The 25226-nt window shown below is 40.5% G+C and overlaps 2 protein-coding genes across 2 annotated transcripts in view; one reads left to right on the top strand and one right to left on the bottom strand.

Moving 5' to 3' along the window:
* Positions 1-328: 328 nt before the first annotated feature.
* Positions 329-25226, top strand: part of LOC113674142 (uncharacterized) — a 108159-nt gene continuing 83261 nt past the window's right edge. Inside the window, exons 1-35 of the mRNA XM_089188385.1 lie at positions 329-640; positions 811-952; positions 1490-1815; positions 2458-2599; positions 3170-3474; positions 3695-3833; positions 4531-4847; positions 5303-5444; positions 5712-6034; positions 6135-6276; positions 6820-7145; positions 7434-7575; positions 8027-8349; positions 8946-9090; positions 9192-9523; positions 10140-10281; positions 10871-11193; positions 11590-11731; positions 12133-12458; positions 12898-13039; positions 13488-13792; positions 14316-14454; positions 14754-15079; positions 15554-15695; positions 16103-16425; positions 17025-17166; positions 17905-18230; positions 18908-19049; positions 19149-19471; positions 19864-20008; positions 20277-20605; positions 21000-21141; positions 21470-21792; positions 22222-22363; positions 22462-22787. Coding sequence (XP_089044511.1) covers positions 329-640; positions 811-952; positions 1490-1815; positions 2458-2599; positions 3170-3474; positions 3695-3833; positions 4531-4847; positions 5303-5444; positions 5712-6034; positions 6135-6276; positions 6820-7145; positions 7434-7575; positions 8027-8349; positions 8946-9090; positions 9192-9523; positions 10140-10281; positions 10871-11193; positions 11590-11731; positions 12133-12458; positions 12898-13039; positions 13488-13792; positions 14316-14454; positions 14754-15079; positions 15554-15695; positions 16103-16425; positions 17025-17166; positions 17905-18230; positions 18908-19049; positions 19149-19471; positions 19864-20008; positions 20277-20605; positions 21000-21141; positions 21470-21792; positions 22222-22363; positions 22462-22787 — 8208 coding nt within the window. The remainder of the gene's footprint in view (positions 641-810; positions 953-1489; positions 1816-2457; positions 2600-3169; positions 3475-3694; positions 3834-4530; positions 4848-5302; positions 5445-5711; positions 6035-6134; positions 6277-6819; positions 7146-7433; positions 7576-8026; positions 8350-8945; positions 9091-9191; positions 9524-10139; positions 10282-10870; positions 11194-11589; positions 11732-12132; positions 12459-12897; positions 13040-13487; positions 13793-14315; positions 14455-14753; positions 15080-15553; positions 15696-16102; positions 16426-17024; positions 17167-17904; positions 18231-18907; positions 19050-19148; positions 19472-19863; positions 20009-20276; positions 20606-20999; positions 21142-21469; positions 21793-22221; positions 22364-22461; positions 22788-25226) is intronic.
* Positions 22086-24637, bottom strand: LOC149037048 (neuropeptide FF receptor 2-like). Its single transcript, XM_089187093.1, has one exon. It carries the CDS (start codon positions 24470-24472, stop codon positions 23348-23350), a length of 1125 nt encoding a protein of 374 aa, XP_089043219.1. The 5' UTR covers positions 24473-24637; the 3' UTR covers positions 22086-23347.

Raw genomic sequence — 25226 nt, 5'->3', positions numbered from 1 at the left:
CAATTTTGATCGAATTGTTTTATTTTTTTTGTTTTGATTCAGTCATACCATCTACAAATAGTTCTCTCAAGCCGCGACATACTTTTTTGCCCACTCTTGCTTTACATCAGTCTCTACTTATTTAATACTTTTTTCCTTGTTTGATGACCAGAAAGACGCTTGTAACATTGATGATCCTAATATTACCCAAGACGCTTGTTGCGTAAATCTATTCTATGGAGTCGGCCGATCAGAACTGGCTGAACTAGAGTTCAATCCGTCCCAAGCTAGTCACAAATGTTTAACCTATTTCTGTAAATTTTTCTTATGTTTTCTAGGTCATTGTGATATGCCACTCGGTCTCGAAGACGGCCGTGTGCCAGACCAAGTCATGACTGCTTCTTCGTACAACAATATATACGATGCGCCATGGAACGCCCGTCTCAACAGGCGGCGTTACAGCCGTTTTGGCGGAGGATGGTCACCGCGTAGAAATGACGGACATAGGTTTCTACAGGTTGACTTCCAGGCTTTGGCGAAAGTGACACGTGTCGCTACCCAGGGAATGCAAAATACCAATTACTGGGTGAAGAAATATTACATTAAATACTCAAGAAGAAGAACTGGGTTTGCTACATATCGCGAAGGTAGAACCACAAAGGTATGTTTTACTTACTTATGTGATGTTAAAGCTTCATCTCCAGACTTTGCTCAGACGGTTCAAGGTCGCTCTTTTCAAGGAGATCACCTTAACACTTCCTACTGATTGAGTAGATTCTTCCATTAGCTCAATCGTATCGGTCGTTTCATTTGTATTTCCTTTTTCTGTAGATTTTCCGTGGAAACAATGATAGATACATCACCGTGGAAAATAGGTTTGCCCGGGTTCTCCATGGAAAATACTTCAGAGTTTACCCTGTTTCTTGGTACTCTTGGATTGGCTTGAGGGTGGAGTTTTATGGATGTGTGTACGGTAAGATTTCACTTGAGTGGCGAAGTTTCTTGATCTCTAAAACTTGAAATGAGAAGTGCCGAGGTAACTGCACTCTTACTGAGTTGAATTTCAAATCTGACAGCGTTTGACAGAAAGTGAAAGAGACATCGATGTGATCACCGAACTTTGAATCGTTCTTTTACGAAATATCGTACGAAAAGGTAGATTTAACTTATTGAGACCCCGAGATCACAAATTGTGCGTGAAGTATCATTTGAAAGGGCAGACTAAGCTGATTGGAACACTCGACTCAATATCACAATTCAGAATCTTTCCGCTTTCCAGATACAATTACACAAATTTTCTCTAGTCAATTTCTGTCTCATTAAGAGTGGAAAAGAATATGTGAATATGTGAATGTTGTAGATTTTGATAGCTTGTCCCAAATTTAACGAATTAAGGGAATTTATTTCTTACCTGGTTAATTTGCCCATAAAAACACAAGTGTTGAGAACTTTAGGTAACATTTTGAATAAAACTCTTAGTAATACATTGATTTTGCCCCTCAATTTACAGGAAAGCGATGTAACCAACCTTTGGGAATGCAAAATGGTCGCATAAAAGCAGCACAATTATCCGCCTCCTCCAGTTGGGACGGGAATCACGTGCCTAACAACGGCAGGCTTCATCTCCGCCGCGTTGGCCATCGAGTGGGGGCCTGGTGTGCTCGACATAACACTCGGTACCAGTGGTTTCAGATCGATTTTTACCGCGCTGTGAGACTGGTAAAAATCGCTACACAAGGAAGACAAGATGCTGCTCAGTGGGTCACTCAATATTATCTCAGCTACAGTCAAGATGGCGCACACTTCGCGGAGTTTAAACATAACAGCAACCGGAAAGTAAGTTCGGTTATTTAATTTAGAAGCAGTATTTTTGTACTATTTTATTGGACCATGTCATTCGCCGTGCAATAAACTTTCGGAAGAAAGTAGAAAAGAATCGTTCTTGCAATTATAAAAGCCTAAATCAAGGATAAGTATCATATCTAAATAAGTCAGCAATGCGTGCAATTTCTGAACTGTAAACAGAGATTTGTAAGTCACGTTTGCCACTAAGTTTTAGTGCTAATAGTAGTATATGGTTCAAGCGTGGCGCTAACCTGGAGGTTAGGAATTTTTTCAACACTTGATATACTGCTTCTGCGACGTTGCTTAGTGGGCGATTTGATTTCATACACTTGCCCTGAAATAGCGCCTAAAGCCATTCTCAGAATAACTCTTTACACTTAAGCATCAGTATCCATTTTCTCCCAACTGTTCTCTATACATTTTCTAAGGTGCTAACAAGGAGACTTTGTTTAACAATCAAAAGCTTCTTTAGTTGGAGATCATTTCCTGTATTCTCATGACCTTAATGTTTGATTCGGGAATGATGTTGTAAGGAGAAATCAGATGTTAGTCACTCTTAGCTCTCAAAAGGTTAAAATTTAGGCATTAGAGAACGAAAAGTAGTTAACGGTTTCGTCTTTCTTATTTTCCCAGTACCTCACGGGTAATAGAGACCAAAACAGCGTGGTACAGCATCGTTTATTCCCGCAAATCAGAGCGCGTTTTCTCCGTGTCCATCCTTGGGGCTGGTACCGACATATCTCTATGAGAGTGGAGCTGTATGGGTGTTCTACAGGTTTGATGTCGTCCTTATAGAAATCAAAGCAAAATTATGATTCCTAGGTGTTACATGGTTCATCCTGTTCTACCTAGTATAGTACACGCAAAGTGCTTTAAGTAGGACGCGCGTTATTCAGCGCTAATATTACCTTCTATCTACCCCTGCCTACCCCTCCCCTAACCCAAAATAACTCGGTTTTGTTATCAAGTTGACTGTGGTTGGGGTAGGGAAGGGGTAAGTATAGATTTGCTCAGATACTGACTCCGATTCTACGATTCATTGGAAATACGTGTTGAAATAAGACATTTTTCCTAAACATGTATGCTTGATCTTTTTTCCTTTTTTTAAAATTTTGGTATACTGTATTGTGGGGAAGAATCAAGGAAAATTTAAAAAGGTCCGAAAACAACCTCTATTTCTAGGAAATAACCTTATTAATGAGCCAATACCTGACGTTAATGGGCTCAAATATTTTTTTTTACCTACCCTTGCCCCTTGTCATCAGTATATTCTATTTGTCGTTTGTAACTTTACGATTTCGTCCTTTTCATTTTTTGTTTATTATTTTTATCTTTTGAATAAAAGGACGTTGCTCTCTTCCTCTTGGTTTGGAAGACAAACGTATCACTAATGGCCTTTTATCGGCGTCTACATATTACAATCATTATCTGTCCCCTTGGCATGGCCGGTTGAACCACCGCTGGTCATGGAGCGCAAGGACCAACAACCATAATCAGTGGTTCCAAGTGAGCTTTGTGGGTGTGGTCAGGGCGACAGGGATTGGTACCCAGGGAAGACAGGATGCTAATCAATGGGTGACAAAGTATATTGTGTCCTACAGTCCGGATTCAACCCACTTCCGCTTTTACTCTGAAGGGAGGGGAACCAAGGTAAGAGTGTGCCTTGTGTGCCACTTTTTTGTTTTAACCAGATTCTTACGTCGTCTTTAATTTATCACTGAAAAGTCGCACGATAACATGGAGTCTTTTTGTTAAACGGTTAAACCAGAGTGTAAGGCTTGATGAGTAAGGCAATCATGCTAATCACCTTAATCACCGTGATTACTCATCAATCACCTCTTTGAAATTTTACTATTCTAAATCCTGGCAGGTTTTCACCGGAAACAACAACAGGCACTCGATTGTGTACCATGATTTTGTTAAACAGTTCAAAGCCGTGTATGTTCGTATTTATCCAAGAAGTTGGTACGGCTGGATGTCTATGAGGACCGAGATATACGGCTGTTATGGTATGTTAGAGTTTGCGCTTCGAGGGTGTTTGCGAAACTGAGGGACGAAAATGTTTCATTATTAGTCCGGGATTCACCGATTGATTGATTGGTTTATTGAATGACAGACAGATAGACAAGAAGACAGACTAATATGTAGATTGGTGATTGATTGATGGACTGATTGGTTGACTGGTTGATTGACAGACAGATTAATTGATTAATTGATTGATTGATTGATTGATTGATGGATGGATGGAAGAAACTTTGTTCACCAGCGTTATACCGATCAATAAAGTTACAATCAGTCTAACTTTTCATTTTTGGCCTATGAATGTTTAAATAAAATTTTATCGTTCCTGGTTCGCTTTTCCACATTTCAGCAGTTGTTGATTACCTTGAGGTTATGATCGAAGTAGTATTGATACTTTAGAGTGATGAAGTATGTACCGATCCTATTTCAATATTTTCAAGAGTTTTGTCACTCACCGATAGTATTTTATGAAAATTTTTTCCCCTATATCAATAAAAACGTGAAAATATACAATATGAGATTTGACTCAATAAAACTCTTGCTATGCAATGAAAAGTTTTCTATCAAGATGTTGACATTCTATAAATTAATTGTGGCAAAATTTCGATGGAGCGTGGAAACGTCGGCCTTCTGCAATAAAACTAAACGGTACATTCTTCCGTTCTCTACGTTTCTGTTTTGCAGTATTTTCATGCAGCAGCCCACTGGTTAGAAAGCTACCGAATTCCAAGATCACCGCGTCTTCGGAATACAACAAATACCACGCGCCCCGGCTTGTTAGACTGGGTCAAGTGCGGCATAGAGGCTACGTGGGAGCCTGGAGCTCAAGACACAACAATCACAACCAATGGATCAAGTTTGACTTCTCTCGACCAATGAAAATCACTAAAGTGGACACTCAAGGTCGACAGGACTCTAACCAGTGGGTAACGCGTTATCTGCTTTCCTCCAGCTTGGATGGAATTCACTGGCAGATTCATAGGATTAACAGTCAGGACAAGGTAGGACATCTACGATTAAGGAGTCATTTGTAAAGAAATCGCATGCAATTTGGGAATGCTCACTGTGACCGTCATGCAACATGCTCTCTCAGGGAAGAAAGTGCGTCGCGCGACAATGGCAAATAGAGGCTACTAAGGCGACTATACCCTACTTTAACAGACGCAAATACGACTCGTTACCTTCAAAGTAAAGTAGATAGCCATGGCTTTAAATACAACTGACCAACAAACTGATTTTTTTTAAGCTCCATCACGGGCCTTAGCGCGGAAGACATGTGTCGCCTGACGAGCTCGAGTCTAAGGCGTTTCCTCGTCGTGCCATTTTGACATAACGCAAGTTGCATGAGCACCTAAAAGAAACACCTTTGAACCTTAGCGTCCCCCTAGAATTTGATGATCGGTTTTCTTGATTGTTGTGATACTAACGCCTCTTTGCTAACTTTTCGCTCTTAAAGTACTTCCAAGGAAACCGCGATCGTAACAGCGTAGTCACGCAAGCTATAAATCCACCTATCTTGGCGCGTTACATTCGTTTACACCCGAAGGGATGGAGTGGCCACATTTCTATGAGAGTCGAGTTCTATGGATGTCGCGCAGGTAGGGACCAATTTCTATGTAAATAATAGTAGTACTATGAATAATAATTCATAGAATTTTATTGAGCAGTTATCAATATAAAATTTTCAATTTTTCATTGACGGCCAGGGTCTGTTTTTGTTTCTTTTTATGAGCGTGGTATGTTTTGTATTATTATTGGGTCTCTGTACTGTGTTTATATTTTTGAGGTAAATGGAGGTTTTTATTCATTTTTTGTCTATGTACTGTATTTTGACTATATTATTAACATTGCAATGATTGTTTCAGATCCGTGCGATGTTCCGTTGGGAATGGAAGACGGTCGAGTCACCAAGGGAATGCTCACGGCATCCTCCATGTATAACCATTACTACGGTCCCTGGAGTGCCAGGCTTCAGGCCAGGAACTATGGCTCCCTCCGGGGAGGCTGGATCGCAAAGTACCGCAACACTCATCAGTGGCTGCAGATTGACCTAGGAATCTTATCCAGAGTAAAGAGAATCGCTACTCAGGGTCGGTACGACGCTAATCAGTGGGTGAAGTCTTATACAGTGTCTTACAGCAATAACGGAGCGAGGTTTTATCCTGTCAAACAAGGAAGGAATGTCAAGGTACTAGATTTCAATATCTGATTTGATTCAAATCTTGCTTATTCGTACTTCAAAGGACCTGCTTACTTATGGGCTTCGTTTCTTTCCTTTTCTTTTCAAGGTATTCCAAGGCAACATCGAAAGAAATCATGTTGTCTTCCATAAATTCAGGCCTTCATTGAAAACGCGTTACGTTCGTATACATCCCAAATCATGGTACAGCTACATTTCTATGAGAGTAGAGTTGTATGGTTGTAGGCTTGGTAAGTGTGCTTCCTCAAACCCTTATAACGTTTTCCTTGATTAGGGCAAACTCAAACTAAAGCTTTCCACTCCGCCGGTCACTTATGTTAGAAATGCATGCAATGACGAAAATGGCAGATTTGACGAAATTTCGCCAAACCGGTGGGTATCATGGATTTAAAAATTTTGGTGAATTTTTAGTCAAATTTGCCACAGCGAAATCAGCAGGGTGGTTTTGAAGATTTTGACGAATTTTCGCCATTTTCGTTACAGCATGCATTTCTGGACATATCTCCCCCAGGCAGAACAACGTTAGTTTTAATTACTGCTTTGTCTACAGCACTTAATTCTAATGATATTCTTTGGAATTTTCGGTCGTGATTTTCTCGATTGGTTACCTTTTAACACTTTTTGAGTATAATTATCTCTGTGTTTATTTTCATCCTTCTGAACTTAATTTTGTTTGCTTTGATTTCGTAAAATACGTTTTTGCCTTTCTCCTCTCTGCAACCGGTGTACCTAGACGTAGCTGTAATGACTTTCTCTTATTGCTCTGCTCGCAGGCCCACTATGCAACCGACCAATGGGATTACAGTCTGGCCGCATTAAAAATCGCATGATGTCAGCCTCATCTTATTGGGATGTGAACCACGCTGCTCACTTTGGTCGGCTTCACCACCGACGCCGCGGTCGTTTCATCGGGGCTTGGTCCTCAAAATACAACAATCGGTACCAGTTCCTGCAGGTCGACTTAGGCGGAGCGTCTAAAATAATTCGAATTGCGACCCAGGGACGACATGACGCAAACCAGTGGGTGACGCAATACTATGTATCACACAGTTTAACCCGAATCCTCTTCTCAGAGTATAAAGAACGAAACTCCCGAAAGGTAATAATTTATTTAATGATTATTAAGATTATCATAGACCAGACATCAAATAAAATATGATATATTATCTTGTTTATACCAGGTTTATATTTTTCTTTTTCTTTTTTTTTTTCAATTAAGCTCTCGTTTTTTCTTCACTAACGGAGAAGAGTCCCCATGGATTTGTTGAACAAATCGTTATTATTAGTATCATTATTTTTCATTTTATTAGTATTATCATTCTTACTATTATTTTTCTCATAAGCAACCAAAATATTTGATTTTTGTTTGTTTGTTGTCTCGTTACAGTATTTCTCTGGTAATCACGACCGGAACACAGTAAGGTTACACTCATTTATTCCTGCCATTCGAGGACGGTACATCCGGGTACATCCTTGGGGATGGCACGCTCATGTCTCTATGAGATTAGAATTCTACGGATGTCGCATTGGTAAGAGGGAACACCCCTTTATTCTGCTCACTCGTTCGAAAACTGAGAGGAACGAGGACCTGGTGAATGCGTTATAAGCCTGATGGCAAGACAAACTCGAAATGTCATAGAAAAGTGTCGGGTTTTACATTAGAGCTTCCAGGACATGACTTTCTCCTTTAGGACCTCTATGCATTTATTTTAAGAGGACATTTTAAGTGTAATTCAGAAAGTAAATCATTAGGTCTTTTTCTGTGGCTAAACGTTAAATTTGTAGGTCGCAATTCGTCAACTAGGACAAACGTAAGACTCTTGAAGAGTCTTGTTTTCTGGAGAGAACATTTTGCTACTTACAGTTGCAAAATTATGACCTACAAGTTACTAAAAAGCCTTATTCACATCTGAATGACTTATAAAATTTCCATTTTTTGTTGGTACGCCTTTTAAAACTTATCACTTGAATTTTTTCAAGATCGTTTCACCATGCCTCTTGGTATGGAAGATCGTCGTATTCTGTCGGGTCATCTTCGGGCCTCGTCGTCGTACAACTACAACCACGGACCTGACCGATCGCGTCTAAACATCGTCAACGGTCGTGGACGAACTGGAGCCTGGGTAGCCAGGCATCGTAACTACAATCAGTGGCTACAGATTGACCTCAGGGAAATGACTGTTGTGAAAGGAATCGCTACACAAGGAAGGAGAGAAGCTCATCAATGGGTGACAAAGTATCAGATATCCTACAGTCGATTCGGAGCGCGATTCATCTCTTACGTATCTTTCGGGCGCGTTAAGGTAAGGCGAAGAAATTGTACTCTTAGGAAACTTATTAGAGGTGAATTACAAGATATCTGTTTTGTTATGTTGAGTGCAGAGTTGTAGACCACCTTTTAATAGAAGGCGTTGCAAATTCTTTTTCCACTCAATGTAAATTGGGGCAGTTTCTACGTTTACCTTTTTTCTACTTTTTTTTTACAGCATATAAAGATGATTTCTCTTTTGAAGATAAATTCCAAACCCTATACCCTGTTATTTTCATGTTTAGTGACAAACGGTGTAGTTTGATTGCCGCGCAAAGTTGATCGGAGAGAAGTTCAGTGTACCAACCCTGAACATAATTTAACAAATCTCGCAGCATTCCCATTTCATTCAACATCTGCAAAACCAGGTTTTTAATTTTCTCGCAATTAGTGTAACTATAAAGAAGAAGCTACCAACAAAACTGTTAAACTTCAGGGGGCCGACTTTGTTGTTATCAAACATTTTGTTGGATTTACTTCGATTTGTTTAAAGCAAAGCCATCTGCAATTAAGAATGTAACAAAATTTTTCCTCGTTCCCGTTCTTACATTTTCGGCTGTAAGTAACATTTGTCTTTTACTCTTATTTTAGATGTTCCGAGGTAACTACGACATTTATCACACAGTAGCCCAGAAGATACTTCCCGCTATCAAAGCACGCTACATCAGGATCCATCCTAAGGGATGGCGTTCATACATCGCCATGAGGGTCGAACTTTATGGAGGACGATTACGAGGTGATTACATGACCAATATCGTGGGTCAAATGTTTAAATATTTGGTCCATCAAGAGTTAAGCATTTAATACATCATTTACTTTTACACTTTTTGTATTCAGAAAACTTCTGCGATGCGCCAGTGGGTCTTCAATCCGGTCGCATAAAAAACAGCCAAATCACAGCTTCCTCACAGTGGAATAAGCATCACGCACCCTGGCTTGCTCGTCTGCACCGAGCTAAAAGGGGGCCTTATATTGGATCCTGGTCTTCCCGACATAACAACCACAATCAGTGGCTACAAATCGACTTTAGAAGGGCAATGAAGATCACTGGTATTGCCACTCAAGGTCGACAGGACGCTGTCCAATGGGTGACCGCGTACTATATCTACTATGGTTACGATGGTGTGTACTTTTCCCAAGTGAAATATTGGTGGAGTTATGCACCAAGGGTAAGATGGTTTTTAACTAAAGATCGTTAGGAAGTATGACATGATGGCAAATTTAATTGCATTTTTGGCGTGAAGGAGCACATCGATTTGAAATTCAAGTGATGAGTTTGGGAACTCATCGGTAACAATACAGGACTACCGATTCCTTTCCATTCTAATTTTGTATCCTTTTGACTGCCTAAGAAAGTTTTACCTGATTTAAGCAAGTGACAGAAGTCGTCATAGGTTAGTCTCCCACTTATTAGGTTACTGAAGTTACTGATAATTTAGATGAGGTAACTTTGTGGTGGGCTTTGCAGTATTGATAAATTTTTGGCTGGCAAGTGCTCAATATTTCTTCAGAAAAAATTTCGCCGACATCATGGCGTTTTGTGGAGTGGAAGAAAGTTGGGCACAGCAAATAAAGTGTGGAAGAAAGTTGGGCACAGCAAATAAAGTGAGGAAAGACGATTGGCAAAAAGAATGTAGAAGGAAGGGGGAAGGGGAATCAATAGTGGATCCGTGAACGATCGTTTGCTTGTAAGGCAAGCTCGCTCTACCTGATGAAATGCTCGAGGTGATTCATGTATTTCCATGCTAATACATTATTGCTTCTGTTGTGTTTGTCCTTTAACAGACTTTCCAAGGCAACCGAGATCAACTGTCTGTACAAACACACCCTATAAACCCAGCTATTTACGGCAGATACGTGCGAATCATACCACGAGGCTGGAGATCACATATTTCAATGAGGCTAGAGCTTTATGGAAGTCCTTGGAGTAAGTTTTTCAAAAACGCCATTTTTGTGTTATTTTTGTGTTTGTTATTTCTGCTGTCTGGAGTAAACCAATAATCACATACAAGCTCCAGGGAGAAGTTGTTGTCAGTTTAACTCTCTACTCCCTAACATCAGTATCAATCTTCTCCCTACTCTTCTCTATACATTCCCTTGGTATTGATACGGAGAATTCGTTTCACAATCAAGCTTCTAAGGTTGGCGATCATTTCCTCAATTCTCATGATCTTAATTAATGATTCAGCAGTATCACTGTAAGGAGAACTTCGAATCTGGTCACTAAAGGGTTAAGAGAGAAATTCAATATTACACGCATCGCAAATCTCTACATCTACATTAATACGTTGAACGACACTAAATGATTCTAAGGTTTTCCTGTTTTGTGTTAAATCCATTTGAACCTCACCTCTTCACCTTCTTGTGCTCGTTCAACTATTAGTTAAATATTACGTTTGTCATTTAAAACTTTCCCCTTCCCTTTTTGATTTTAATCATCTAAACCCACGAGTGACACTCGAAAAAAGAGCCAAGTCGACGAAGCCCTACGTGTACTTAATTTTTTTCTGTTGTAGATCGTTGTGATATGCCACTTGGTATCGAAGATAAGCGCGTCCACGACAAAATGATGCGCGCTTCTTCGTACGCCAGCTACTACTGTAGACCAGGAAGTGGACGGCTGAACGGCCGCCGATATGGTCGATACGGAGGGGCCTGGTGCGCAAAGAGACGAGACAGGCGCCAGTGGCTTCAGGTGGATTTTGGTGCATATACCAGAGTGTCTCGTATTGCGACGCAAGGAAGACAGAACTCCGCTCAATGGGTGAAATCGTACTCTCTTTCATACAGCAAGAATGGATATGCGTATGTACCTTACAGAGTGGGAGGTCGAACAAAGGTTAGTGAAAGAATATTCAAAAGAATGACATCCACTATCTACTCAAGACTTAGGTTCCTAGTTCTTCTGTTTTATGTGTCCACAGCTCTTGCCCAGGAGCCGGTTGTTTACGGGTGGTGTTAGTGCAAATGTAGGATTAAAATTTAAACTTGGTTTTGACTTCTCTTGTTTAGCATCGCACATTACCGCCAACATTTGGCGAGGTCTCTCGGTGTTTTGAATAATTCAGCTCAGAACGCACAGACTACAGTGGACTGGAAATACAGTCTTCTTTTGAGCAAGGAAACTTTGTGGCACTCTTTCAATTTTTTCTCCCAAACTCTTAGTCTAACACACACTTTTCATTGGGACACTTAGGTTTTTAAACCTGATATTAATGATCTATTTTACTTTCAGATATTCCTTGGAAACTATGATCAACACGTGATTGTACGCCACAGATTACGTCACCATATCACAGCGCGCTATTTTAGATTCCATCCCATCACGTGGTACAGCTGGATCTCAATGAGAGTTGAACTGTACGGCTGTGTCGTTGGTGAGTTTTTCTTGCCCTTTAGTTTCTTATTGCGATTTTTTTCAGAACGTTTAAAGCGCGTTTCGATCAAGTGAAATAAAATTACGACCAAAGAAATCACAATGGCCGGCCAAAACAAGGGCTAAATTTACGATCTCTAACCAGAGATGTAAGGTAAATTTAGGCACCAACTTGAATTTCTGAGTGTCTATGCGGAATTTGAAAAAGTTCGGCCAGGTTCGAAACAAGTACTCTCAGTCTAATGTCCATGGCACCAGCCACTGCCTCCTGGCTTTCTTACTTCACAGTCACGTCAAAAGAGTAACATCCTTCTTAACATGGAACAACTCCCACTTTTTATGGAAGAATGAAAACCATATCGTATTGATTGTCGTATGCGCTCTTTTGTTTATTCCTTTTAGGAGCACGATGCAACAGGCCTTTAGGAATGCAAAATGGCCGCATACGTGCAAACCAACTTACTGCTTCTTCCAGCTGGGACAAGAACCACGCACCCAGCTACGGCAGGCTACATTTCCGCCGCGCTGGTCATCGAGTGGGGGCCTGGTGCTCGCGGCATAACAACCGTCTCCAGTGGTTTCAGGTTTACTTTGGTCGCCCCACCCGGGTGGTGAAGTTTGCTACACAAGGACGACAGGATGCCCGTCAATGGGTGACTCAGTATTATTTGACATTTAGTCAGGATGGAGTGCATTCTGCTGAATACAAAGAAAACAGTAATCGAAAGGTACATCATAATTGCTCGTTGAAATTTTTTAAAAGATCATTTTTTCCAAACAGTGGACATGTGTGGAAACTGAAAGAGAAGCAAATAGAGATGTAAGCTTTAAGAACATTCCTCACTAAGTATTTCTTCTTTACGTACCTTGGTTGCTTTTCCGCCAGACATGTGTTCAAGGAAAAGCAAAATTGATTATCTAAAAAAGAGGACAGAGAGATAGCTAGATTTTTGGAAACCAGTAAAATATGTGCCCCATTTGAGGATCGTACCCACGACCTTTAAATTTCTTCAACTAATTTTTAGACTGACGCGCTGCTGCCTACTGCGCTAACAAGGCATCTTGGATATCGACAAACATGCATTAATATTTATTTGGTGTGCTTCTAATTAAAAGACAGGGCAAGGGATATAAAACCAATGGCAATATTTAATTTTTCTATTGCAGTACTTCCAAGGAAACAGAGATCAAAACAGTGTTGTCCAACATCGCCTCTTTCCTAATATTAAAGCGCAGTATATTGAGATCCATCCATGGGGTTGGTATGGACATATCTCCATGAGGGTCGAATTCTATGGCTGTGCTGAAGGTAATCGAGAAACCATTTAACCCTTTCAATTCCAAAACCTCAATATAAGTTCTCCTTATTGCTTGCCATACATTTCATACTTTCTCTCTCTTTATCTTCTGTTTGGTGGTGTATTGATATCGTAAGGAGAAATTACGTATTGGTTTTCCTGAAGTGAAAGTGTTGGATTGTAAAGCCGAGGACGATCTATCATTGAGTGTTTGGCGAGGGACAGTTTCTAGTCTTCTCTCTTTCGAAAAAAAAACCAAAAACAAACAATTACATGGAGCAAAATTTCTTTGTTAACACAAGCGTTCTGTTCATATTTTTTATACTTGTAAGAACCTTCTTTTCGTCCAGTATCAAGCCTTATCAAGAGTCATTACAAGCTCTTAAATACATGGCTTCTCTCTCTCTCGTCAGGGTACAGAACGAAAGAATCTAACCCCTCTTCCTCTAACACTTTCAGATCGCTTTGTTATGCCACTTGGTTTGGAAGATAAGCGTATTACAGATGGTTCTCTCACCGCATCCACTTACTACAATCATCACCTCTCTCCATGGCATGGCCGACTGAACAGCCGCTGGTCATGGAGCGTGCGCCACAACCGCAGAGGGGAATGGTTCCAAGTGAACTTTGTTGAGCTGATGCGCATAAAAGGCGTGGCTACCCAGGGAAGGCAGGACGCTTCCCAGTGGGTGAGAAGCTATACAATTATGTACAGCGTGGACGGAATGAATTTCGTGTCTTACAAGGAAGGACGTACCAACAAGGTAAATGTCTAGTGTGATTTTCAAAGGTAGATGTATTTGGTTCACAAGTGAAACCGTATGACATTGAAAAGTGCGCAAGTGTTATTCGTTTTATGTTTTCGCGGGATGTCAGTTTCTAACAAATATGGAAGTATTCCGCTTCCATTAAGAATCAGCGAAAAACTCAATTGAATGAAACTGTTCGTTATTTCAATACACTTTGTGTCAACTTTTAAGTAATGCAAGTTCCCGGCTGAGAAATGCAACTATACGAGTAAATTCTGGTTTTGAGTATAAACTAGTATTTTTTTTATGCTACTAACGAGAATAACAGAAACGTCTTTTTTTTGGGTTACGACGCTTTAATTGGAATGCGCAGATGCCCGCTGAGGGACGTGGATTCCTGGCCTTCCGGTTAATTAGAGAATACTCCTCTTGTTTAATTGGGGAACTCAGCCAATACAACCCTCCGTCATTCATATGTAATAGTTTTTCCCCTGTTGTGTTTTGTGGCTGTTTTAAAAGATTCATGGTTTTATCTTAGGTCTTCAGTGGAAACACAGACCGCCATTCCATCGTGTATCACCAGTTCCTCAGGCCCTTCACGGCCATAAACGTTCGTTTTTATCCGAAAACCTGGTACGGTTGGATATCTATGAGAGCTGAAGTTTATGGCGCTTCAGGTATGCCTTAACTTTCTATGAAAAATGTCTAAGCGATGAAATTACGACAAAAAGTAAATAAGAAATTTATTGACAAAGAAATTTAGTACTGTGCAAATGTAATGCGAACGATTATCGTCGAATATTGCGCTTTGCTCTGCCGAGATATCGCCGATATTTTGATGATTTATCGTACACTTTAACGCCACGTGTGAACGATAAATCGACGAGATATGGGGGCTTTTCTGCGATCTTTCGTTTCTTATTTGTCATTAACCGAAAAAAATTGTTGTTCACTGTTTTTCTGTCTGATTATACAGCCTCTCCGTGTAACAAACCTCTGGGATTACAAAACCACCGTCTTCCCAACAGCCGTATTACAGCATCATCGGAATGGAATCAGTTCCACGCAGCCAGACTTGGGAGACTGGGTCAAGTCAAACGTGGCAAATATGTAGGGGCCTGGTGCACACGGTACAATAATCATCTACAATGGTTCAAGGTGGACTTTGGTCGACCAATGAAAATCACTAAAGTAGCCACTCAAGGCCGACAGGATACCAACCAATGGGTGACTTCTTTCTATCTGTCGTCAAGTCAGGATAACGTGCACTGGGAGGCATTCAAGTTTAGAAGTGTATTCAAGGTAAAAACATATGAAAATTCCGTTAAAATCAATCATTATAATCAGGTGTTAGATTTACAAATTTTCTGCCCGAACTATCTAAATAAACAATTATAGCAAAGCTGACATTTGCAGCTGTACTTGTGAACGCTGTTGTGTAGAAGCTAAAAATCTCATTGCTAACCATTTTAGATTTAAATGTACCCTTTTGTTTGTATTCTTGGAGAAGAAATTCATTGAATGATTTTTTGAGTGAGTTCTGCTCTACCTTTCAGTAAAACCTTTCCAGGAATCTCGCTGCTTTAATACTTAGTGGTTCGTCAAATTTTGCGAATGAAAATAAGGATAAAGTAGGAATAAGTTTTTCAGACCCTTATGCTCAGAAACTGTGATTCTAAAACGTATCAGCAGGATTGCGGGACACTGGCTTTCTAGTTTTGAGCTAATACCCCTAACATTTTTGCGAGGCTCGTGATTATTATTTCGCTCTTTCAGCTTTTCCAAGCCAATCGTGATCAAAACAGCATCGCTAAAAATGCCATCAACCCACCAATCTTAGCCAGATATGTCAAGCTTAATCCACGTGGCTGGTACAGACACATTTCAATGAGAATCGAGTACTATGGTTGTGTCGCTGGTAAGTTGCTTTTACCTCCACCTTTCACTTTCGACCAGAATCCAATAGTACCTTGTTTCCTGTCTCCGTTGGTGATGCTTATCGTCGAGTCTTTATTTAACCCTTTCAATTCCATGCGTGACGAAAAGGTAACTTCTTCTTTTCTACGGCAATGAATTGTCTAGAAGACAAGTGACGAAGGATAACATTTCATTAACATCAAAATCTCCAAAGGAAAAAATATAACGAATGTATTTTTCCACTGAAATCTTGAGATTTAAGGGACCAAGGTTAGACCGAAAGGATCATAGATAGTCAAGCGTGTCGAAAATTAACACGCTTTGAATGGAAAACTTGAAATTTTCAACAAGCAAAAGTTGTGAATCGGACCATCAGGAATGTTAAACAATTTTACTCTCACAATCTAGATCGTTGCGATGTTCCCCTTGGAGTCCGGGACGGTCGCGTCACACGCGCAATGTTCACCGCCTCATCCATGTACAACCACTACTATGGTCCTTGGAGCGCAAGACTGCAGGCTCAGAATCATGGTATAACCAGAGGAGGCTGGGTCGCTAAGTACCGCAACACTCGTCAATGGCTACAGATTGACTTAGGAACTACTTCCAGAGTAAAGAGGATAGCTACCCAAGGCCGGTATGATGCCAACCAGTGGGTGAAGTCTTACACTGTATCGTACAGCAACAACGGTGTGAGGTTCTATCCTTACAGACACGGAAGGAGAGTAAAGGTTAGTTATACAGAATTGAACGTGTCATATCTCACTTTGGCCCCTTTTATTCCACGAAGAAGCGATATTTATTTAACATGCGAGCAAATCGTAGATAACGCGTAAATTATCAACACAAGGAACAAAGTGCTAATGCAATTTCCAGATGAAAAATTTGACAAGATTCAAAGTGTTTGGAAATCTCTGTAATGAAATGCACTTGGGTATTCAATATATTTCGATAAATTTACGTTGTGCAGTTTAAGGAAAGAGCTTGAAGCTACCCATACAAGGTAGGAGTAATATAAAGGCTTCTTTTTTGCCCTTTTACTTCTACTGATACTGTTGCTCTGACTGCTGTGATGTCGCATGGTCGTCAACTGTATATCTTAATTGAAGACGTACTTCAGTTTTGCGAATTGTGTAGTCCTTGGATGTCTCGAGACACGTCAGAGGCCTACGTACGGGGGAAAATCACTACAGTCAGAATTACATGAGAAACTGAAGCGAGGAGCAGATGTCTCAGATGTGACTTAAGTATTAATTATCAGGCGCAGGCGATAAAGTCTCTCTCTTCATTTGTTACCAATATTATGATAACTAGCACATTTATTTTGTAGATATTCCAAGGCAACACCGAGAGATATTATGTAGTGTACCACAGATTTCGCCCGACCATCAAGGCCCGCTATATACGTATTCACCCACGGACTTGGTACAGCTGGATCTCTATGAGGGTTGAACTTTACGGATGTCGACTGGGTATGTGTAGTCCTAGTGTATGAAGTATCCGGGGCCAAATTTCTCAGAATGCTGACAGGATATGCAATCGAAAGTTTGCCTTGGTGCTGACTGAATTATAATTTGGAGGTCACAAATCTTCGACTCTGCAACGAAACAAGCCTTGTTTTGTTGTAGCTCCGAGTTCATCTCCTCAACTGCGCTCAGTAAATTTCAACTGGTTTGCTAAATATCAATCAGATTTGAAACAATCTACTTTCTACTGTTTCTATCTGCTGATTTACTTACCGCGTCCCCAGTTACTCAGAAGTCTAAAAAACATTGATATCTTATCAACTTAATTTTATCGCCAGCTGTTATCTGGGAAAATATCGCAGACCTCTGAGAAATGATAACTTAATCTACATGCGCTTAAAACTCGTAAAATCATTCAAAATTTGATCAAGTTCGTCGATTTGATAATCAGCCTTTTTTAAGAGTTACCAGCATAGCATTGACCGCAAAATTTTAATAGACTACTATGTCGTTATTCCAAAAGCTTTTTAGCCCAGATTATAGGTGACAAGAATCAGGAAACTAATTAAATATGGGCTAATATGTATGGATGTGACGAGAAATTCTTGCAAATAATTTTTTTTAAAATGTGTGGTGATTGTGAGGAAAGTCGATGTTTTGATCCCAAAAATAAATAGGCCAAGCGTCATAGATAGTTATACAGTATTTTTTTTCCTCTAAGCCTCATTATTTTGTCTTTATTAGGTGTCCTCTGCAACCGACCAATGGGAATGCAGACAGGGCGCATCAAGAACTACCAAATCACGGCGGCATCCATGTGGGATACATTCCATGGTCCTTATCTGGCAAGACTCCATCGGCCGCGTCGGGGACGATACATAGGGGCCTGGTCGGCAAAATACAATAACCATTACCAGTGGCTGCAAGTGGACTTTAAAAGAGCAGCGAAGATCATTAAGATATCTACACAGGGACGGCAGGATACTTACCAGTGGGTTACACAGTATTATGTCACCAGGAGTCTCGACAGAGTTCACTTTATGCCATATATGGAAAGGAATAGCATTAAGGTATGAGGCAGAGCACGAGTCTAGAACTGATTGGTGAAAATCTTTGAAATAGGGTGCTGGTTGTCTGTGTTTCAGCACTAACTAAACTAGGACACGGTTGTGAGTTTGTTGGCCTCAAACTCCCGTAGGTGATGTGTCCAGTTAATAAGGCGCCCGTCACTATAGTCACTTGATGTGACAGCTAAATGTCCTAAGATTAGTAAGCCTACAAATTCCAGATCCTCCAACAGGGAATCGGTTGGTGCGATCGAACCTTCGTTATCTTGCAGGATAAACAATGATGCCCTTAACATGAAGGGAGGATATCGTCACGATAGCGGTTTTACTGTCCCCCAGCCCCCTTCATTTTCCTTTAAGAAAAGGCGTAGTTGCACCCAACACCAATATTGTAAACTTTTTTGCCCACAAAGGTCTCCGTGAAACTTCTCGATATACATATATCATGTGTGGGTCTCATAATCACACTCTTCTGAGAGTCTAAGGGCCTGTCTCCCTCCTACCATGGTTACGGCCATGTTCTCCTGGCAGCCGTAATACGACGATTTGTTATACGAAAAGCACCCAGCGGCACAAGCACACCTCGCTGAGGCTATCTACGAGTATTTCATGCTTAAAATTCAGTTAAAATCTTACTTATAATATATATTCTAATATATATGTTCTTTTATCTGTTGCAGTACTTCACGGGAAACCGTGACCAAAATACTGTTGTCACCAACTCCTTTGTTCCTATACTGCGTTGTCGTTACATCCGGGTTCGTCCCAGAGGATGGTACAGACACATATCCATGAGAGTAGAGTTTTACGGTTGTTTCACAGGTGGGCATCATTTAAATTTAATTCACTTAAAATTGGAAAAATACTGAAACGTTTTGGCGAGAAATGAAGTTTTTACTTTGTCTCTGTTTTGCTCTTAAGATCGGTGTGTTATGCCTTTGGGTATGGAAGATCGTCGTATCCTATCGGGTCGTCTTCGTGCCTCGTCGTCGTACAACTACAACCACGGACCCGACCGAGCGCGTCTGAACATCATAAATGGTCATGGACGAACAGGGGCCTGGGTAGCCAGGCTTCGAAGTGCCAACCAGTGGCTACAGATTGACTTGGGCCAGAGTAGTATCATAAAAGGAATCGCTACACAAGGAAGGAGAGAAGCTAATCAATACGTGAGAAGTTACACACTCTCGTATAGTCGCTTTGGAATGAGATTCAAGGCTTATGTATCCTACGGAAGAGTTAAGGTACGAACAATCGGCCTGTAAAACTTTTCCTAAAGACCTTTCACCCTTATATCAGTATGCATATTCTGCATAATGTTCTCCATACACTATCTACAGGGCTGATAAGGAGATTCTGTTTCACAGTCAAGAACTCTTTATGTTGGTGATCATTTTTCCTTATTCTCGTGACCTTAATGTTTGATTCAGAAATAATACTGTAAAGATAAATTAGATTTGAGTCACTCCTATATTGGGGTACAGAAAGATCACAGTTTGATGAAATGTGTGAAAATCAATAGAACTGAAGGTGGCAAATTAGAGAGAAATCAGATGCCAAATGCAACATGTTTGCTGAATTTCTTATCATGAGCGTTTAGTTTGTGGCTTTAGATACTTGTCTGTGATCTCTACAGGTATTCCGAGGTAACTACGACATTTATCATACGGTGGGGCACAAGATCATGCCAGCAATAAAAGCACAGTTTGTCCGAATTTACCCAAAGTCGTGGTACAGCTATATAGCCATGCGTGTGGAACTTTATGGATGTCGCCTGCGCGGTAAGGCTCAAGCATATCAGTTAAGAATTAATATTCTTTTAACTACTGTCTCATAAGAAATTCAATTTCAAGACTATAGAGAGATAAAAACTCTTAGGATTTTATTCATTTTAGATCAGAGGCGTACAAAAAATTCAAAAAGATTTTCAAAAGCCATTTTACATTTCTGTGAAACTTTTGTTTGTCACGCTTGATTAAAGGCTATTTAACACACAAATGTACCAGCAATGTGTCTCCTCAAGGAAATTGTCTTGTCCATTTACTCCAGAACGATTTTGCGACAGTCCTCTTGGCCTTCAAAACAATCGAATCAAAAATGCCGCCATTACAGCCTCGTCTCGGTGGGATGCGAACCATGCTCCTTGGTTGGCGCGACTTCATCGTCCGCGTCGAGGTCGGTTTATTGGGGCCTGGTCCTCTAGACACAATAATCATAACCAATGGCTGCAGGTAGACCTGGGAAGGTCAATGAAGGTGACGGGAATTGCTACTCAGGGTCGATACGACGCTGACCAGTGGGTTACGGCGTACTATCTGTATTACAGTGCGGATGGAGTCAACTTTGCCAAAGTAAAGCATTGGTGGAATTATGTTAAGGTACAACAGTAATCATTTTCTAAATGCTAATCGCAGTTTTGATACACCGTAAACGAATAAAAAATTTTGACAATATCAGCTGGGGCTATATTATGCGGATATGTAACCAAATTTTTAGGACCAGCCAACCAAGGGTTTGGTTATCTGTTTAGTAGAGTTAGCTTTTAGATCCTGCAAGGTCAAAGGTTTGTTAAACAGTCTGAGACAATAGCGGTTATCATTACCGCCTCTTTTGTTAGGCCAAAACTCAATCAAAAAAGCTCAATCAGTCATCATTTATCGTGTTGCAAGTGACCTCAATAGCGGTTGATTCTCTCTTCTCAGCTCTCTCTAAAGGCATTTGTACGTTTTTCAATAATTATCAATACTTCCACGATTTTCTTCGGTTCCATAGACTTTCCAAGGCAATCGAGACCGACTGTCTGTCCAAACACATCCAATTGATCCACCACTGTACGGCCGATATGTTCGAGTGATACCACGAGGATGGAGGTCCCACATTTCCATGAGACTGGAATTATATGGAGCACCATGGAGTAAGTTTTGCAACCTACGTACTTCTTATTACGAGTTCAATGTCCGTACTGTAAGTTACGGCCAGAGTTTTTTCGTGCGCAGGCCATAAATCTGAGCGGGAAAAAACTGAGGTTCCGTATCGTGGGCTCCTTTAATTTGTTTTATCAAGTTTATCAGTAGTCAAGATTTACGGTCAGACCTTCTTTCAAAGGCAACCTATAAGGCGTAACAGCAAATAGGGTTCGATATGAAGGTATACTGATACCATATTGTTTCTGCAAGTTACTAGCCAGTCTCGTTTTGACACTGGACATTCTTGTTAACTGATAAAACACGTATTTATCATAGATCGTTGTGACATGCCACTCGGTGTAGAGGACGGCCGTGTTCCAGATCCACTCATGCGCGCCTCATCGTTCTACAACTACTACTGCAGCCCGTTCAATGGTAGACTTAACAGACGACGTTATGGCCGATACGGAGGGGCCTGGTGCGCAAAAAGACGAGACAGACGTCAGTGGCTGCTGATAGATTTTGGCGCGGCTACCAAAGTATCACGTGTGGCCACTCAGGGAAGACAGAACTCCGCTCAGTGGGTGACGAGTTATTACATATCGTACAGTAAAAATGGGTATAAGTACACACCTTATAGAGAGGGCAGGCGTACTAAGGTAAGATCATCTTTGAATGGTCCACAATCGATACTTTTGGATGTATTAGTATGTATATTCCTCACAGTGTTCTCTGAACATTGTTTATGATAATGACCAAGAGAATTTTATGAACAATCAAGAGAGTCTTCGGTTAGTGATCAGTTCTTTTACCATAATGTTGAATTCTGCAGTGATATTGAAAAGGGAAACTAGGTGCGAGTCACTCTTGTGTCTTGCTCAGTGCACATCACTGACAATCAACATGGTTGAAAAAATAATCAAATCAACGGTGCTCAAAATAGACAAAAATGGTTTTAACTGAAGGTTTTTTATTTGTTTGTCGTGTTGTGTCGCTTCTTTCCAATCTCTCTACTTGATTTTAACCATAAAGTGTTAAAATGGTGTTGCTCAGAAACCTAAAAATTAATTTACTCTTATGGCTTTCAGATATTCCAGGGTAATTACGATCGGTACATTATCGTTCGTCACAAACTGGCGAGACCCATAACAGCACGCTTTTTCAGGATTCATCCAGTCACGTGGTACGGCTGGATCTCAATGAGAGTGGAATTTTATGGTTGCGTTGTCGGTAAGTGTACACTTACATCCGGGCATCAGTAATAATGGGTAAATCATAGGTAGCATCAGTTGATTCAAAACTCCTAAAACTTTTTTATCTGTTTTAAGGACCAAAATGCGACAAGCCTTTAGGACTGAGAAATGGCCGCATTCGTGCAAACCAACTTACTGCTTCTTCCAGCTGGGACAAGAACCACGCACCCAACAACGGCAGGCTTCATTTCCGCCGCGTTGGTCATCGAATGGGGGCCTGGTGCGCGCGACATAACAACCGTCTCCAGTGGTTTCAGGTTCTCTTTGGTCGCCCCACTCGGGTGGTGAAGATTGCCACACAAGGACGACAGGATGCCCGTCAGTGGGTGACTCAGTACTATTTGTCATACAGTCAGGATGGAATACACTATGCAGAATTTAAGAAGAACAGCAATCGAAAGGTATGGACTTCTCTCCTTTTAGCATCTAGTATGCCTTAAGTGTCTCCACACAATACAATTTAATTGCTTTTCATGAACCTTTTGCGTCTTGTAAAGGTAATAGTTTCAAATTTGTGCGAAAAAGTACGAAAACTATTAAGATAAAAATGGTTCAAAGAAAAAACCTGCGATTATCGTTTCAATTATACACTGTTCTGGCCACTTGTCTTCTCATTGGCTAAGAGCTTGTTTTAAGTTCTGGATATCAGGGAACCGTAGCAGTTATCTACTTGCAGATATCTTCTCGGTGTTGAGGTCAAATCCTGCAATTATCATATCAACTATGCACTGTCCTCGCTACGGGTCTTCTTATCGGCTAAGAGCTTGTTCCAATGACTGGATATCAGGGGACCTTAGCAGTTATCTACTTGTAGATCATGATCTTCTTCATGATCTGCTGCTTCCACACGGCGCCGATGATTTTTTCCTGCTCTATTCTGATCAAAATGCTGAGATCGGATGCACCCAAATGTTTAGATGAAGTATGTTTGGGTCGACTTAAGCACATGTTATCTGCAAATTCACAACGTAGTATCCAGTGTTTCTTCGTTATTTGCAGACACTTTACAATTTCGTCGATTCCTGTATTTTTCTCCAGATGGAGTGATTATTTCTTTTTGGGTTATTTGCCCTTGTTGTGCTGTCTCATCTCTCTGTTTTCTGAGGCAACAGCATAAAATATTTCGTAATCCTCGACGATAGCTCTGAACAAATGACAAACAAATGACGGGATTGATGACAGTCGATGCGTAATGGCAAACATCTGCCGTAACTCTTAACACTTCAATCATGGTGCAGGAAAGTGGCAAAACTCTGCTGAAATGTAGGCGAACAAGCATTGCAGGTGAAACGGACAGGAAATATGTCACCATGGTAACAACGGACAATCGGATGGCTCTTTTTCTCTTCTCGAAAATGTTTCGTTGAATTATCGGGCCGGAATTCGCCAGCGATTTACTTTGCTTATGTAGGGCAGCAGTTATGGCTGCGTATAAAAGTGTTGAGATAAACAACGGGACAAAATAAAGGAGAGTCGTTTGAAACCAAAGATATATTGCGAAATCTTTTTGGTCAATGGAAACGAACGTTGTGTGTTTACAGCAAGCGTGATTGCCTTCTTTACGAAGATCCAAACTTAGTAGGTATGTAAAACAAAAAGCAGCAGCTAGACTCCAAGTAGAAGCAATCGCTATCATACGTATCTTTTTAGAAATAAACCCTAGTCTTACTGGAAACACAACGGCGAAAAATCTGTCAATAGCTATCCACACGAAGCTTTGGGAGGATACAAGAAAAGAAACTTGGGAGACGAAAATAATAAACTTGCAAGTAATCGATCCAAAGGTTCCACTAAGGTACCAACGCCACCATGTCGAATTGTTCGCCTTTGCAAGGATTTCTACGGGGAGCCAAACTAACGGGAAAACGAGATCAGACACAGCCATATTCACGATAAAATAGTTCACTGTTTTGTGTAAATCCTGGTTTTTGTAAACGATGATGATTATGAAGATATTCCCGAAAAGGCTGCCAAGCAAAAGAAAGCAATACGTAATAAGTTTGAAGTTGTCCTCGAAAGCGGAGAGTTCTTGGTAAGAACAGTTCATTTGCTGATGGTCATGTGTAGTCTCATTAAGACCTTGCATTGTATTTCGTGGCAACGAAATAGATGTTACTCTGTCAGTTCTCAAGGAAGTGGTATAACCTTTTTGCCTCGACAGGGCCTTGAAAAACCTTTTGACACTTGTGAAGTAAATTTGAACGTCGGTTCCTAGTCATTTAGAACAGACGAGTTTGTCTTACGGTGTGAAATTCGTTGTGTGCCTCAGTTAATAACAACAGCTCAACTAAAATATTTGTTCAAGCTGAATGGTGCTTTTTCCTTCAATCTAATCATGTTGTTTTGCATATTGTAGTGATTGGATCTTAATGGATAAACATCCACTTCTGAATTGTTCCATCTGAATAAACAAAGCATATTGAGCCTGGACATTTGATTTAGATTACATTTTCAATTCACATTTTCAATTCTTTTCCGTTGTATTGTTCAATAAAGTCTCCACTACATTTTCAATTCATTTCCGTTGTATTTTTCAATGAAGTCTCCAAATTAATTTGTGAGTAGATTTTCCTTAATTCACCGACAATCCACAGTAGCTACTTTTCGAGACACATGAAGGGCAAAGAGACTGAAAGATTATTGAAATGTAGTGTAATAAAACAAAAATGTTGATAATACTGAAAGTAAAATGATTTTAAAAAGTTGTGTTTGTGCAGACATTGGACAACAATGTTTGGTTCCCTAAATCTCTGGATGTGGCCGGCAAAGGGAAAGGAGATCGGTTTCGACAGAAATGCAGTTTCGCTGCTGAATCAGTCGATTATGCTACCGGTAGTTAA

Source organism: Pocillopora damicornis, chromosome 11, assembly GCF_964200805.1.
Source record: "Pocillopora damicornis chromosome 11, jaPocDami1.2, whole genome shotgun sequence".
NCBI lineage: Eukaryota > Metazoa > Cnidaria > Anthozoa > Scleractinia > Pocilloporidae > Pocillopora > Pocillopora damicornis.
Note: the sequence above shows the minus strand (reverse complement) of the source record. Positions and strands in the feature narration are given on the sequence as shown.

What these genes read in the sequence shown, in the direction of transcription:
- LOC149037048 (XM_089187093.1), bottom strand. Translation starts at nt 24,472, where the DNA reads ATGCAAGGTCTTAATGAGACTACACATGACCATCAGCAAATGAACTGT.